At 44.0% G+C, this 17,504-nt stretch overlaps 1 protein-coding gene across 1 annotated transcript in view; it reads left to right on the top strand.

The window, feature by feature from the left end:
* LOC308303786 (uncharacterized protein) overlaps window positions 1–17,504 on the top strand; it is a gene marked incomplete at its 5' end in the record, with an annotated part of 150,924 nt that overhangs the window by 67,152 nt on the left and 66,268 nt on the right. Inside the window, 10 exons of the mRNA XM_080748280.1 lie at window positions 971–994; window positions 2,964–3,062; window positions 5,474–5,572; window positions 6,441–6,539; window positions 8,222–8,419; window positions 9,522–9,620; window positions 11,876–11,974; window positions 14,188–14,286; window positions 15,466–15,663; window positions 17,252–17,350. Of these exons, the coding sequence (XP_080604406.1) occupies window positions 971–994; window positions 2,964–3,062; window positions 5,474–5,572; window positions 6,441–6,539; window positions 8,222–8,419; window positions 9,522–9,620; window positions 11,876–11,974; window positions 14,188–14,286; window positions 15,466–15,663; window positions 17,252–17,350 (1,113 nt within the window). The remainder of the gene's footprint in view (window positions 1–970; window positions 995–2,963; window positions 3,063–5,473; window positions 5,573–6,440; window positions 6,540–8,221; window positions 8,420–9,521; window positions 9,621–11,875; window positions 11,975–14,187; window positions 14,287–15,465; window positions 15,664–17,251; window positions 17,351–17,504) is intronic.

The following is a 17,504-nucleotide window of genomic DNA, read 5'->3' as shown; positions in this document are numbered from 1 at the left end:
CCTGGACAAAGGATTCTAATGATGAGTTTTCGATGTGACATATACGCGTGATCAATAATATCTGTGAGTTGCGCCGTCGCGGGTGTCTGCGCGGACTTGAGCTGGTGACGAAATGTACGTCATAGTCCATGTCACTGTAGGACAGGGACTGCACAACCCATCTCAACCACTTTGTGCCAAAACAACACCTCACCGCACCATGACTCACTCAGTGCAGGTTTATGTACGTATTTGTTTCTGTTATTTCTTCCTCATTTGATGTTTTGTGCCATTGTGTTTGTGGACTCGTTGATGTTTCTTCATTGTCAGGAGCCTCACAGTTCAAGAACTGTCCAAGTACAGGAAAGGCACTGATGGCGAGAGGGTTTTGGGGGCGGGCAGAGGTGAAAATCGTTGTTGTCGGGTGGAAACCTTGTATGTCCAAAACCGTTCGTTTTGTATTTATCATTTTAAAAACAATTTAAAATAGTGAAAATAGCCGATCTACAAGCACAGAACGCGCTTGTATATCTGCTATTTTCACTAGATTTGTGCGGCAGTTTGTATGATGGAGCAGGGCTTTCCTTTCCGGAAAAAAAACATACAAATTTGAAACTTGAAGATACAAGGTTTCTGCCCGACAGTGACGAAATGTAACAGGTTTTCACCATTCCCCTAACTTTGACACCATTCTGTAGTTTACAGACTGCACATGTACTGTATACAGTATATCTACTGCTTTGGGAGATTTGTGCCTTCCACTATTACCATGAATCTGAAGCCACCTGCCTCCCTGCAACCACCCATCCGAGCTTGGTGCAACCATAGTGGTGATGCAGTTGTTTGTATTGTTGATGTTTTTATTGTTGTGGTTCACTAACCACCCCATTCTCTCCTCCTCCTCCTTCTCCTTCTGCTCTTTCATCTTTCCTACCCCACCCCACCCCACCCCGCACCCCATCCCCACCCTCACCCCCTCTCTCCGTTCTAGATGATGGTGAATAGAACAACAGAGGTATACCTCCTTAATCCACTTCACTTCACTTCTCTTCTCTTCTCTTCTCTTCTCTTCTCTTCTCTTCTCTTCTCTTCTCTTCTCTTCTCAGAAGATTATTACATAATCGTCTAATCTCAATTATTTGACATAATCTCAATTATTTGACATAATCGCAATTATTTGACATAATCGTCCTAATCATGAATGTTGAAAAATGTTCATACATTTTCAAACATTTTCTGAAATAGTGGAAATAGCAGATCTACAAGATGCGACGCGTTGTGAGCTTGTAGATTGGCTATTTCCACTATCAATGTTATTTTTTAAGTAGAAAGTCAGTCATTTCTTTGTGTATTTAGGTTATGTGTCATATCTGCCATGTGCAACTTCAAAGCCTAAAAGCCAAACAGAAATGTACTTACAGTATCAACGACAAAAACACAATTATCATGCTGTCATATCGTGACAGCCCTATCTCTTCTCTTCTCTTCTCTTCTCTTCTCTTCTCTTCTCTTCTCTTCTCTTCTCTTCTCTTCTCTTCTCTTCTCTTCTCTTCTCTTCTCTTCTCTTCTCTTCTCTTCTCATCCTCTCTCCTCCTCTCCTCTCTCATGGTCACCCATGGTCACCACTTCACGCCAAAGGCCTCAAGCTGCTAGCATAAGATGCCGATGCTTTTGCTGTTGTTGATACTGCCGCACCTCTCCCCCTGCACTTGAACCCTGCATCGCTTTTTGACTGTGCTTTGTGTGTATCCGGTGGCTTGCTACACTTAACTGAAGACATCTTGCATAATGGGAAAACAGCCTTCAGACTTTTGTTTGACTAAGTTCTGGTTGTATGTATGTACGCAGTAAAAAACCTGAGTTTTACTTTGAGAGTGCCAGAATTTACTCTCAGGATTTGGCTGTATAGCAGGGCAAAGGGATGTGCTACAAGACAATCATGTGCAGTGCCATTTTAATGTAATTATTATTAGATAGCAGATCTACAAGCTCACAACATGAGCTGGAAATAATCTGGTCAGTTGCTCTGTGCTTTTCCAATATAGTATAATAACTGTATAATTGTATACAGCTTGTCAAATGCTCACAGCATCTTAATTCAGCTACCACAAGAAATTGCACTCAGTTTTTCCTTATAGCACACATCCCTCTGCCTGCCTATTGTCCAACATTAGAGGTAATGGTGTTGATAGATTCTTGCTACAACTTCTGTTTTCAGTAATTAATATTGACCCTAACGTTTGCATTATTATTAACCTAACCTTTGCCTTGTCCTTAGTTCACAGTGGATAACTGTGATCTTGGAATGTATTTGATATCTGTAATATGTATAACTTCTTTATTTTCATCTAATTTCTTCACTATTAGGTCTGTGTTGTTTCTATCTATGGCGATTCTTAGTTGTAATATCTATTAGTCAGGACTCTCTGGTTCAGACGCTTGTTTACTAAAGTTGGCTTGCTATGTTGGTGATATGCACATGAGGCTTGTTGCATTGTAATAATCACAAGTTGCAATGAATTGAAATGTAAATATCAAGCAATCTGTACATCAACTGACAAGGGAACTGCTTCAGAGAATAGCAGATCTACAAGCTCACAACGTGTTGTGAGCTGGAAAGACTGGTCAGTTCTCTGTGCTTTTCCAATGTGGTATACCTACAGTATATGCCTATATAATATATGGTACCTTAACCACAAGGCTATCTGCACCCCTGTGCTAATTTTTGTACTAACATACTCTATCAGACTGGTTAAGATAATGTCTTATTCACAAATTAGTCAAGAAGGCCTGTTCACGGCCAAGGCGCTGCGCATTGCCTGCCTGCATCACACCCGCTACTAATGTCCCGTTATGCTTTGCTTGTGGCCCGTTGCAACATGCTGGGGACGGGGTGGCCAGCTTTCAATGGCTGAGGGAGCTTGGCGATGGCGACTTCTGATTTAGTCTGTGTGTGTGTCTCTGTCTCTCTCTCTCTCTCTCAGAGTGGTTTCACGCCTCTCCACATTGCGTCTCACTACGGGAACATAAACGTAGCGACGCTCCTGCTTAATCGAGGAGCAGCGGTGGACTTCAAGGCCAGGGTAGGTACCTCCTCCTCCTCCTCCTCCTCACCACAACTCTGCTGAGGGTCCTCACGGGTCCATTTGGTTCCATTTGCACACTCTCAGAGTTATGGGGGTCCTTGAAATTCCTCTGATTCTCAACCGTTTGGATTTAATGTCTGGGACCCCAATCTGAAGGAAACACAGCACGGTCTGAAGTCAAGTGAATGGTGTTCCTGTTAGAGCAGTCGGTTCATTAACTCACCTGCGGAGGGGGCCAGTGAGCCATTTTCCCAGCCCCCAGCTCTCTCCACTGTGATTCATGTTTCTCTGACCAGAGAATGAATGAACGTTCCAAACACTGAGATGCAGAGTCCATGTTGATCCAAGAGACAACATACCTTCTATGATAGAAACATCACCACCTCTTTAGTCCCGGGAAGCCATCCAATCAGCCATCTCTGCCTATACCGATACGCCTGATGACATCTAAATTCAGTATGGGGCCTAAAACTGTGTGGAAACTATTTTAACAATTTACAAGTTGTGATTGTACGTTTATCAACAGCCGCTCAGATTTCCCCAGACGTATCAGTTGACAGACAATTGACAGATCTCTGACGGAGACCTCATTCAATGCCACTTTGTCTATGCTTGTACCATTTTTATGCTATTTTGATGAATTTAATACACTAGACCTTACCCGTTCGAAGATATGTGCTGCAAAATATGTGCAGTGTGGGTTATGGGGAAAGTAACTGTAACTGCATGGTGCGTGCGTGAGAATATGTGCGAGCATCATAATGTAATGTAATGTATGGAGGAGTGTATATTTATGATGGATACAAATAATGGATGGATACAAATAATTTAACAGCAAAATTAGGTGAATAGAAGCATGGGGATGTACTGTATGTGCATGCTCCACATAATTTTTCCATACCCATTGGAAGATGAGACACACATCACCCGTTGCATGCGTGACCCATGCAGAGAGAGAGAGAGAGAGAGAGAGAGAGAGAGAGAGAGAGAGAGAGAGAGAGAGAGAGATTCCTAACTAAGAGAGAGAGAGATTCCTAACTGTGAGAGAGGTGTGTGTGTGGGCCCGGGGCTACAGATCCCATGGCCTGGAGGAACGGACCGTAACCCTGACAACAGGCTGTAGAGTGAAGAAACGCTAATAAATAGCTTGAATTTGGGAAAAATGAAATTCGGGCTCCGTCACCGTGTGTATAATGCTAATGGCCAATGCCATGTTAAATTTGAGATCAGTCGCTGAAGCGAGTGAATAGATAATGCATTGTGTGACTGACCTACTGACTGACTGACCTCTCTCTCTAATTATAGTATGGATGGTACCACAATTGAAACAAGTCCCCGGGACTTTTTTGTCAACCTTTTAGCTCAAATATCTGACTGTACCTCATGCTGTTACACTTCTGTCTATAAAGTATTCAATCAATCAATCAATCAATCAATCAATCAATCAATCAAGGACTACTTAATTTAAAGAACCTCCATGAAATACCAAATACACACATTTTAATTTGTGACATCATATTATGATTACCTTTCGGTAAGTTGACACCGACATTTTAAAACTCAAAAATATTACTGAAAAAACTTTTAAAAAAAAAGAAAAAAAGAAAAGAAAATATATATAATCATGCAGAGGTACATAAGACCATGTATTCTTTATAGATTAGATCAGGGGATAGTGACATCATATCCTGTGGCAGGCACGTGCACACGGGCTTGAGCTCCTGCCCTTTTATCTGTTTGTAAAAAGTGCCCTCTCCAGACTATGAATGCAGTTTTTTACTATGGTGAAAGAAGTGCAAATGCCCCATACCTGAAGCGAGCATTCAAGAGAATTGCCTTGTCCAAAGTAAACTCTCCTGAACTTGAATGCAGCATCTTATGTTGAAAGAATTGCCCTCAATGTGTAGAAATCCATGCCGTTACACCACATCTCCAGTATTGACTTGATTATGCTTGAAAATAGACAACCTCCAAGTTCACAATGTGCCGCAGCGCCGCATTGTGAGCTTGGAGGTCTGCTATTTTCGATATTTTCACCAAAAGGCCCTTTTTAGAGATATCAGCCCCTGCCTCTCTAACATTCTCTGCACGTCCCTGTCCTGTGGATAAAGGTTAGCACATGGTTCATAATGTAGCTATGTATAGTAAACCACCATAATGTGTTCACTCACTTGCCACATCATGTGGTTGATAAAACTGTTCCAAAGAGTTTTCCCCCCTTTCAGAGTTTTCGTGTGTGTGTGTGTGTGTGTGTGTGTGTGTGTGTGTGTGTGTGTGTGTGTGTGTGTGTGTGTGTGTGTGTGTGTGTGTGTGTGTGTGTGTGTGTGTGTGTGTGTGTGTGTGTGTGTGTGTGTGTGTGTGTGTGTGTGTGTGTGTAATAATAATAATGTGTGTCTCTTTCTCCACAGAATGACATCACTCCATTGCACGTAGCATCCAAACGAGGGAACAGTAACATGGTGCGACTCCTTCTGGAGAGAGGGGCCAAGATAGACGCACGGACCAAGGTACAAACACTAAGGATGGGACGATAAGCCATATTTTTGTTTATTGTGATAAAAAAAACGAAAAGCCAAAAGATAGCCGATCTGCAAGCTCCGACGCGCTGTGAGCTTGTAGATCGGCTATTTTTTGGCAAATGTTCCGCCCCAGGATAATGGATTTTGATATCGGGGTAATATCGTAAATCGCGATTTCTTTTGTCACAATAATCATGATATGACATTTTCATATCGTCCCATCCCTAACAAACACACGTGCATGCATAGTAGGGTCAAGAGGGATGACCAATGATCTTGGAATGGTGAAGGTGCCAAATAACACAGAACCTTCACATGGCAAAGGACCTGTTTGCAGAGCAGTGTCTTGCTAAATAACTTCTCACCAGTGACAGTAGTGGGTATCCCCAGTTTGGACTTTTTAAGGCAGCTTCTGGCTTTGTCAACAGAACGGTTTGACATTGGTTGTCCACTGTCAACAGAGTTGGGAGTGGCCATGTCATGAATATGACGCGTGGTTTTGATAACAGTTGGTGGGAAACCCACCCCACCCCAAGTATGACAACATGCACCATGTGACTAAATTGGCACCCTCACGATTCATTTCCATTACGATTCACCAGGTAACGATTCGATTCTACGATGAATTGTGATGCATCACACTTTTCTATATTACTGCACAACATGGCAAATCTTTCATCAGTCAATACAAGCAGTCAGATATACTGAACAACATATATCTTTTTAATTTTATAATATTTATATACAGTATTATAATTATATTATTCAATTATGTCACGTTGCTGAATTGAATTGAATTGAATTGCTGAATGGATGGACTGGTCAGTGACTGTTGTGTGACCACTGTGTCCTGCAGGATGGTTTGACGCCACTGCACTGTGGAGCCAGGAGTGGACATGAACAGGTGGTGGAGATGCTGCTGGACCGAGGAGCTCCCATATTGTCCAAGACCAAGGTACACTTCCACAGTCTCCCTCGCTACTCTACTCTTTACTTTATATCCATGCAGGATATACCATTCTTTAAAGCACTGGGTCGGGACCCATTTGTTTATGGGTCCCTTAATTTTTTTGTTTCCTACATTTCCAAAAAAAAAACATTCCCCCCATTTCATTAAGAAATAATAGAAAAATCAAAGAAATTCCATACATTTTAAAACAAAACCTTTAAGAAATAGTGAAAATAGAAGTTCTACAAGCTCACAACGTGGCGCGAACACGTTGTGGGTCCCGGGCAAATGTCTAATCTCTCTTTTGGTTCTTGAGCTAAAAGGTATGGGAACTGCTTTATAGTGTGTGTGCGTGTGTGTGTGTGTGCGTGCGTGCGTGTAGCCATCAACAACAATGTATAATTCACAGTGAAAATGAAGCAATTCTCAAAAGTATATGAAAAGTCAAAGGAAATAGGCCAACGGAAGCAACGTGGGTGGAGGTGTCATTTCAACATTTTGTCAACTTCAGCAAATTCGCTTGCAGCAAAAGACAATGAAGATTCAGAGAGAACTCTAGCCTACAGAGTACAAACACTGTATATACTGTACACTCAGGGTTCCCACGGTCATGAAATTCCTGGAAATATTTTGAAATTAGAAAAATATTTTTCTAGTACTGGAAAAGTTTTGGAATTTATCAAGGGTCCTGGAAGGTCCTGGAAAAAATTGCTATGCATTTTCTTTGGTTATTGATTTTGTTAATACCACTGAAATGACAAATTAAACATGGACCAAATTGTCAAATATTAGAGGCAGAAATTGTGAAAATAGCCAATCTACATGCTCACAACGCCTCGCAACACGAGGCGTTGTGAGCATGTAGATCTGCTATTTTCACAATAGAACCGTGTTATGCAAAATTCCTCTACTCTTAGTGCTCGTTGGGGTGCCGGGTCCCCAGTTAAAACATGATTATTTTGGGGGTCACGGCCTGAAAAGGTTGAGAACCACTGGCATACACTGTCTTTGGGCATTGCGCATAGGAGTAAGCAACCTGTTATTGAGCTGAATTATTGTTATATAGTCCTGGAAATTGGGTTAAATATTCTGGAAAAGTTTTGGAAAGCTTTTGGAAATTAATTGGTAAAAATGTGTGGGAACCCTGTACACTGTCCATACAAACACCTCCTCACTGGCCACGGCGGTACACTTGGTGTCTCAATTGTTGTGAGCTTGTAGGTCTGTAATGAGAAGCACTTGATGAGCCACGGTAAAGCCAAGGGAATCCAGCTAAAGGATTTTACTGGTTGTACAGCATATAATATCCACCACAGTCCTCTGTGACCTCTAATGTATGTCAATGGTTCCCAAACCTTTTAGCTCAAGACCCAAAAGAGAAACCAGACGTTTGCCCGGTACCCAAACAAGTGAAAATAGCAGCTCTATGAGTACACAATACGTCGCTTGGCACTGCGTTGCGAGCGTGCAGATCTGCTCTTTTCACTTCTTCTTGTTTTCTAATTTAGATGTGTGAATTTTTGATGAAAATCTTTAAAAAAATTAAAAAAATAATGAAAAGATTTAGGAAACAAAACATAAAGGGATGTTCTCTCGCGACCCACAAATGGGTCCCGACCCCACTGTATAGGAATCAGTGCTCTAGGTCTAGGTCATGGAATAGCATCTTTGTCTCTCTCTCCCTCCAGAACGGGCTGTCCCCGCTCCACATGGCCACACAGGGCGACCACCTGAACTGCGTGCAGCTGCTGCTGCACCACGAGGTGCCCGTGGACGACGTGACCAACGACTACCTGACAGCGCTGCACGTGGCCGCGCACTGCGGCCACTACAAGGTGGCCAAGGTCATCGTGGACAAGCGGGCCAACCCCAACGCCAAGGCCCTGGTACGGAGGGAAGGGTGGTGGGGGTGGGGGGGGGGGGGGGGTGCTATGGAGTGATTGAGAGCGCCTGATGCATGGGACATGCATGGGTGGAAGACGAGAGGTTGCTTGTAGGGATGGGACAACATGAAAATGTCTTTGTGATTTACAATATTATCGCGATAATCAAAATATCCCCAACATCCATCATCAGCTCGGCAAATAAAAAGTGAATTGACGCAATGCATGAAGGAAGCTTGGCGGTGAAAGCTCAATTCACTCCACCTGGCTGGTTCTGAACAGCAGTTCAGCATTTTGCTTGTCACAGAAGAAATCACTAAAACAATTAAATTGACCACTTAAGCCCCCCACTGTATGTACGTACGTAAAACACTTCTTTTAGCTATTTTGGGCATTTTTCGCCTGCAAAGACAGAAACAGAGAGAGAGGGGAGGCACTAGGAAAAAAGATAGGAAACAGATGAGAAATGGATATAGAAGGAAGAAGAGGCTGAAAGAAAATGGGAGCAAACAAAGGCCAAGTGATTTCTGTTGGATTTTCTTTTTTTTTTTTTTTGCCTTTTGCTTGGCAGAGGACAGCCATCTCTGCTCAGTAATGGGAGCAGCCTGGGTGTGGTTGAGAGTACTGGGAGTAGAGCGAGAGAGAGAGAGAAGAGGGGGGGTGAGGCCACAGGGAGGAAAATGAAGTAATAGAACCAAGACAGAAACCTCAAAACCCAGGCAGTGAGTGAGGGGGCGGGGGGAGGAGGAGGGGGGTGGGGGCTAGACAGAGAGAGAGAGAGAGAGAGAGAGAGAGAGAGAGAGAGAGAGAGTTGTAAAGAAAAGTATCCGTTTCAGTGTAACATACTTTTTTAAAGCCCACAGCCAACTCTTTTCCCTCACATGCTTGTCTGGTTAGCTGGCAGTAGACTGAAAGAAAGAGAGACAGGAAAAGGAGAGACAAGACAAAACCTCCAGTGCTAGTATTTTCCGATCCAGAGTTCCACGATATAGTCTCGTGTGGTGGCCGCAAACCTTTGTGGTTCCGTACTTTGGTTCTGTTCTTTACCGCGTTTTTTCTTCCTCTTTTGCATCTTTCATCAGATGGTCTTTGTTCTGTGTTATAGAATGGTTTCACTCCTCTTCACATCGCCTGTAAGAAGAACAGAATCAAAGTGATGGAGCTTCTGCTCAAACATGGAGCCTCCATACAAGCTGTCACAGAGGTAGGAACATGCGTGTTTGTGTGTGTGTGTGTGTGTGTGTGTGTGTGTGTGTGTGTGTGTGTGTGTGTGTGTGTGTGTGTGTGTGTGTGTGTGTGTGTGTGTGTGTGTGTGTGTGTGTGTGTGTGTGTGTGTGTGCGTGCCTGTCTGTGTGCCTGTCTGTGTGTGCGCGCATGCTTGTGTGTTCTGCTTTTCTACATATTTGTGGGTATATACCATATCTCTGTCTGCACTTGTGGGCAAGTGAATGTGTATTTATGTCTAAATGCTTGTTATCCTCTGTGTGTGTGTGTGTGTGTGTGTGTGTGTGTGTGTGTGTGTGTGTGTGTGTGTCTTGGCAGGGTCACAGTTAGCTCTATCTTCGTTTTCTTTCATTAGATTCTTTTCAAATGAGCTCTTACAGGAGTGCGGCCAGGAAGTGAACCTTTTTTCTTCTTTTGAACTCTTTGAACTGGCCAAGGCACCGCAGCACAGGATAACCACAGACAAAACATGTTTTCTGTCTTTTATGTTCACAACAGCTGAACTACTTTCCCCATTCCTAGGCATGGTACAGTCAGTGTATGAAAAAATGTGTCCTCAGATAGAATGACCACACACCTCAAAAGTTATTTTTGATAAACATCCTAAGTCAGGGGTCTTCAACATTTTCAGGCCAAGGACCCCTTAGTTGAGAGAGAGATGAAACAGGGACCCCCACGACCTTTTCATAGATTCCATATATTGTTTGACAGCACAATCATCAGTGTATTTTGGATTCATGTCAATTTGTGTTTTAAGATATTTAACCACTTGAACCATCAATACTTCACAGCTAGCGCTAGGCATTGTGAGCTTGTAGATCTGCTATTTTTGGCTAAAGTTCTCAGTTTATGGACACTAGGGTTCAAGTGGTTAATGTAAAAAAGGAGGAAAAAAAACTTTCTATCACTCAATGATTTGGAGGACCCCCTGTAGTAATTCTGAGGACCCCCTAGTAGGGGTCGCAGACCCCCTGTTGAAGACACCTGTCCTAAGTTATTAGACATGTACACAAACTGGACCTACAAGTGTCTAAAAGCTTATGTTTTAATTTTAAAACAATATACTTTTTTCTTTTACCAAAATGTTGGGTGGTAAGGAATGGAATTCTTGTGAGGTTGTGGGTTCGAATCCGTTGCGGTGCAACCGGCTTTGTCGGGCGTCTACACCAACACAATTGCCGGGCGGGGAGGGTAGATAATTGCGTACTGTACGGGCTGGGGGGCGGGAAGTGTTGGGCGGGAGGGGTAGGACGAAGGCTCTGTGCCCTCCTGGTGGGGGAGGAATCAATTGGCATAATGTCTACATTTGGGAGAAAATGGGTGTAAAAATAAATGGCTACGCTAAATTAAAAAAAGCATGTCTGTGCACGTGCTCCTGCTGAAAAAGATTCGGGACGGCGTATACACACCAATGCAACACTGAACGGAATGGAATTCTTGCACAGTCAGCCCACAGATTTTGTTCCGCTCATTGTGTTCTGGCAATGCTCAGTGGACATTTGCTTGGATTGAGAGCTTCGTCGATGTAAGTAGGCGAAGGGTGAACCAAACTCAGAGTCAGGAGAAGAGCCTAAACATCTCCTCAACTACAGACCTCTTCAAGTGAAGCTATGGTTGTTGTCACCATCTAAACCTCTACCAGTTTGCTTATTGGTTTGACTTCCAGCAGCCAGGCTCTGTTGATTCTAAGGATGTTTTCCAGGCTCATATCTCGTCGTAGCAAAAACGGAGCATTGCAAGATTCAGGCTGGCCATGCGAGGCTAAACGACCGGCTTACTGAACAGACATTGGAATGTGTATATACACTATACAGTATATTATGTCTCTGTCCTGACTCAATCTAAGGCAAGGGTCTTCAAAATAGCATATCTACAAGCTATTTTAGGCAAAGGGGTTTAGTGTAGAGGGGAAAAAGAGCAGACTAAGTACAGAGCGAAAGGTCAAGTTTATGAAGTATTGACGGTTCAAGTGATTAAATATCTGAAAACACAAATTGACATGAATCCAAAATACACTGATGATTGTGCTTTCAAACGATGAAACTATATGGAATCTATGAACAGGTTGTGGGGGTCCTGCTTCATCTCTCTCCCAACTAAGGGGTTCTTGGCTTAGGGCCTTGCTTATATGGATACTTTGCTATAGTGACAGTGTGCATTTCACTTGTATTATTTCATTTATCATCTTTTCTTCTCTTTCTCCCCCTCTTCATCTCCCTACCCCCTCTCTCTCAGTCTGGTCTGACTCCCATCCATGTGGCGGCGTTCATGGGACACGAGAACATCGTCAGCCAGCTGACCAATCACGGGGCTTCGCCGAACACAACCAACGTGGTGAGTCTCCCCTTCTCCCTCGTCTCTGCTCTCCTGTCTTCAAATAACCAATACATCTTTGTTGTCAATATATACTGTATGCCCTGTTTGGATCTTCCTGCTTCCCTTATCTTTACGCACAATTTGAGCTCAATGTCATGCTCTCTCCACGAAATAAAGCAATATATACTTAAAGAAGTAAAGTAGTACAGGGGCGCCCGCTGGCCTACTGGTCCAGGAGCATACCACTTAGGCATTGCCACATACTGTACGTATGGATGCTTGGTGGCATCGCCGGTTCGATTCCCGATCCGGACAACCTTTGCCACGTGTCACTCCCCATCTCTCCCACCATAAATGCCCCCCCAAAAAAAGAGTTGAAGTACAGCATAGAACAAAGCGTGTTAGAGGGGAGAGACATTCCATTTCACTGTGACCTTCGTCAGGTGCTATGACAAAGCACCTGTATCTTAGCACCTGACGAAGCTCACGGCGAAACGCACGTGAGAGAGAGAGATATACTTGAGTGAATCAAGAACTACAGTGTAAATAATTTACTAAATCAAACCACTTGAGCTATATTTTATAATTTCTTGTGTACAGGGTTGCAGTGTTGCACAAAGGATACCCAAAATAGCAGATCTACAAGCTCATGAGATCACAAGATCTACGAACGTGTCACGATGCGAATTGTTCCCGAGCTTGTACATCTAGAACAGTGGTTCTCAATCCCCCAGGGGGGTCCCCAAATTATTTTGGGAGGTCCCCAGATGATTAACTTAATGTGCAACATTGTTTTCTCACTCAACTGTAAACAAACCAACATAAAGTTTAAGTGTATGCACATTTCTAAAGTGACAATTTTTAATACCTCTAAAATGAAAACATTGGCCAAACTGTCAAATATTAGAGGCAGAACTTGTGAAAATAGCTGCTCACAACACCTTGGGTTCACAATACCATTTTATACAAAACGTAATGCCTCAACTCTTAGTGCTCTTCAGTGTGGGGGGTCCCCAGTTCAAATATGATTATTTTGGGGGTCGCTGCCTGAAAAGGTTGAGAACCACTGATCTAGAACGTTGATTTTATTTAGTTCAAACATAGATGAAATTGACTCCATGGATGGCCTGCTTCAGCTCTCCACTCAGTATTCTACTGTGCACATGTGTAGAGAGAGGAGGAGGGGGAGGGGCATAGACGAGACCGCGGCAGTGCTGCAGTCACCGCATGCTGACGTCCAGAACAACGTGGATGCCCATGGCATCCTAGTCTTACAGGCACGTTAGCCTGTCACCGCGCGCCCACAGTCCAATCAGTCTGTTAGCGTAACACTCCATACCACAGAGAGAAGGAAAAGGAGGGGGGGGGGGGGGGTAAAGGAAAAAAGGGAGGGAGAGAGAAAAGAGAGGGTGGAGAAAGGAGAGAAAGAGGGAGAGAGAGAGAGGAAAAAAGGGGAGAGCAAGAGTTAGCACAACTGGAGTATGTATGTGATGGAGGGAAAGGAGGGGGAGAGAGAGAGGGACAGAGAGAGACGGACAGAGAGAGAGAGACAGAGAGAGAGAGACAGAGAGAGAGAGCGAGAGAGATAGACAGAGAGAGGGAGAGAGAGACAGAGAGAGAGAGAGAGACAGACAGAGAGAGAGAGACAGAGAGAGAGAGAGAGAGAGAGAGAGAGAGAGAGAGAGAGAGAGAGAGAGAGAGAGAGAGAGAGTGCATGACATACAGTTGTTCAACCCTAACCGCTCAGTCGCCCACACGGTGTCTGTGGCCACGTTACCGTAGAAACAGGGTATTAGGCGCGTCATTATGGTGAGCAGGGCAGAGTAGGGGGAGCCAGGGGGGTCCCTCTGTCTGTCTCTAGCTCTCTCTCTTTCTGTCTGTCTCCCCTTCTGTCTCTCTGTCTGTCTGTCTATCTGTCTGTCTGTCTGTCTGTCTGTCTGACTACTCACATCAGCTCATAGGCACATCAGGGACAGAGAGAGAGACAGAAAGAGGCAGTGAGTATATGTAAGGTCATGGCTGTCTTGGGTTTAGAATTAGCATAACTTTTGGACATGGCCAAAGGAAGGACAGAAGCCAGAAAGTCTTGACAGAAAGTTAGTGAGTTGGTGGGTTCATTCATTAATTCGCATTTTCTAACATCTGTGTGTGTGTGTGTGTGTGTGTGTGTGTGTGTGTGTGTGTGTGTGTGTGTGTGTGTGTGTGCGTGTGCGTGTGCGTGTGTGTGTTAGCGTGGAGAGACAGCGCTCCACATGGCTGCCAGAGCAGGACAGTCGGAGGTGGTTCGATACCTGGTCCAGAATGGAGCCCGAGTAGACGCCAAAGCCAAGGTACGAAGCCTGCGTGTGTGTTTGTGTATGTGTATGTGTGTGCATGTGTGTGTGCGTGTGTGCGTGCGTGCGTTTGTGTGTGTGACACAGTAATCATAGACTTAGTGTTTGGGTGCATGCATCTTGTATGTTGGGGTGTGTTTGTTCGTGGGGGAGTGAGTGTGCCAGGACACGTGTCTAATGACTCTGTTATTAGTGCCGTAATTCTTATATTCATGCCTTGGTTTATGCCCTGTAGAAACAAACAGGGAGGCTGTCATCAAACTGCCACCCACAACAGCACAACATGCATGTCACATAACCTTACTACAGTATAGCAAAATCTACTTTTTGGCACTCTTTTTTGACCACTTGAACCCATAGCGTAACTACTGAAAATTCCAGATCTACAAGCGCATACCACATCGCAACGTGACGCGTTGTGACTTTTTAGATCTGCTATTTTCAAGGCAAGAGATTTGGTGTAGAGGGGAAAAAAGGAGTGGACTGAGTATAGACCTCTGGGGGACCCCAGACAACGAAATATATATAGGGTTTAAGTGATCAAATACAAATCACTGTTGTTGTTTTTGCTTGCAAAACAAAGTGAAGATGTAGCCACATTCTTCTCAAGGCCTAAAGATGTGTAGGTGAAGAAAGATCAAACAATGTCCGACCCACTTATTATCCCATCAGAGAATGTTTAGGGTTTTTTTGCAGCACATTTAGTGAAGGTATTGAACAGGTTAATGAAAGGGTTTGTAACAAAGGGGTTTTAAATGACAGCTCGGCAAGACTTCAAAAGTGAAAGGATTTCAAAGTGAAACGATTTCTTCAGTGCAGAATATGAAAATCCAGTGTGATAAATAATGATGGTATTCTGAAACCTTCGTCTAGAAGTTACACCATGGTCTCCATAGAGTAACTCCTAGATGAATGCTTCAACATCCAGAGTGTTCATCCAACTCAGAGAGTGTAAAAGATAGAACTCTATCTTTTACCGTGCATGGATTCATGAATGTCTCTGTTTCTTTCAAACACAGTCAAACACACCCAATTGCTATCCTGATTACTGGTTTCGGTTGATTAAAGAAGGTGTGTGTGTGTGTGTGTGTGCGTGTGCGTGTGCGTGTGCGTGTGCGTGTGCGTGCGCGCGTGTGCGTGTGTGTGCGTGTCCGTGTGCGTGCTTGCATTCTCCAGGATGACCAGACCCCGCTGCACATCTCCAGTCGTCTGGGGAAGCCTGACATCGTGCTCCAGCTCCTGGCTAATGGAGCGTGCCCAGACTCCACCACCAGCTCTGGCTACACCCCTCTACACCTGGCCGCCAGGGAGGGACATAAGGATGTAGCCGCCGCACTGCTGGACCAGGGAGCCTGCCTGGACGTCACCACTAAGGTATTTTATACAACTGGTATTTTCGACAAAGCAATTTGATTGGTTGAAACAATCATGTGACCGTGATGATAATCAAGCAAAGAAATCAGCTGGTCTGGTCGCAAAAGAGCGGAAGCGCACCCTTCTCCCCACACTACGCTAGTGGCTAGGCTAGCAGTTTTCATGTGAAGTTAAGGGACATACAGTAGTAGCTAAATGTGGCATTACAAAATTACAAATTCCTGTCGAATATCTTAATGAAATGAAGTTGAGGTTTTAAGGGCAACAGTTGTATAATCGCAATATGACACTCAAGGGTGTGCAATATGTCAATATAATCACTTCTGCGCAGCCAATGGAACTTGCCATTCGGGCTCGTTCCTGAGGCATCGCAGGCGTGATTATATTGTTTTAATACAACACAGTGATCGACCCATTAAGAGCTGCTGGCAGATGCCATGAACTAATCCATGTCAAGGGCCCCCAAAATTATATGTATTTGGCCACAGACCCCCTTCTCAAAGTTGTTATTATTCCAGGGACCCCCAGAAAAGATTTGAGTTCAAAAGGTTTGCTATTGTCTATAGTGTCTATATTCCAAGATTTGCTAAATAATTCAAGATTTTGAAGAGCCTGTTGTTTTGAGCTTGTTGTTTTGAGCTTGACATTTTCAGCTTGACATTTTTGCTTCTTTTGAATTTGAGTGCTGTAAAGTAACAGTTATGGACATGTGAGGTTTCCAGCCCGACAGCAACCGTATCATTACATTATTACTCATATGTGCTCTTTAATGACCAGCCTCTGGTGTTATTGGAAGAACTGAGGGCTCTGGGGACAACGTACAGTATGTGGTCACAGCGCGCGCGCGCACACACACACACACACACACACACACACACACACACACACACACACACACACACACACACACACACACACACACACACACACACACACACAACCACTCATGCGCACGGCGGGGTGTGTGTGGGCAGTGAGAGTTGGTTTCAGAACGTTGAGGTTGTCCCCGCTCTGTGTTGCCTCATAACAGAAGAATCTGTGGTGTAATATACCTCTCTCTCTCTCTCTCTCTCTCTCTCTCTCTCTCTCTCTCTCTCTCTCTCTCTCTCTGTTTTTCATCATACCCTGACTGCAGAATAACCTCCCCCCTTCCTATGTTGTAATGACTTAACCCTTCAGATGACTTTGATGTGGATGTATGTTAAAATAGCAGTATGTTATTACAGTAGCATGACCTTGTGTATAATACGTTTATGGAAGTTAATTGCAAAAATAATTATTGTCATTAGTTAGTATCCAATTTGTATGAATTTAGGCCAAAATCTGTAGGACTATCAGCATAATAACTAGTATTAGTTAGTAGTACAGTATAAAAGAACACATTCTTTTGGGGGACTTTTCTTCCTTTAATCGATAGTACAGTGGAGATGGAGACGGGGAGTGACACGCAGCAGGAAGGCATAGGAATCGTACCTGGGACTCGCAGTCAGGCTACATCAGAGCCTGTATATTACGATACGCATATAACCAGTCGGCCATCGGCAACCCCCATAAATGAACCCATTGCACTCTGTTTATGTGCTTACAGAAGGGCTTCACTCCGCTGCATGTTGCTGCTAAGTATGGGAAGATAGAGGTGGCCAACCTGCTTCTGCAGAAGAATGCCCCTGCTGACGCTGCTGGCAAGGTATCACACACTCTCTCACACACCCAGACGCACACACACACACACACACAGGCACGTGCACAGTAGACATCAAAGGGGGCTTGAGCCCCTTCCCTTTTATCCGTCTGTAAAAAGTGCCCTCTCCAGACCATGTATGCAGTTTTTACTAATGCCA

Source organism: Nannobrachium achirus, assembly GCF_963921795.1.
Source record: "Nannobrachium achirus genome assembly, chromosome: 18".
In the NCBI taxonomy this organism is placed as follows: domain Eukaryota; kingdom Metazoa; phylum Chordata; class Actinopteri; order Myctophiformes; family Myctophidae; genus Nannobrachium; species Nannobrachium achirus.
This window is presented reverse-complemented; position numbering and strand designations above follow the sequence as displayed.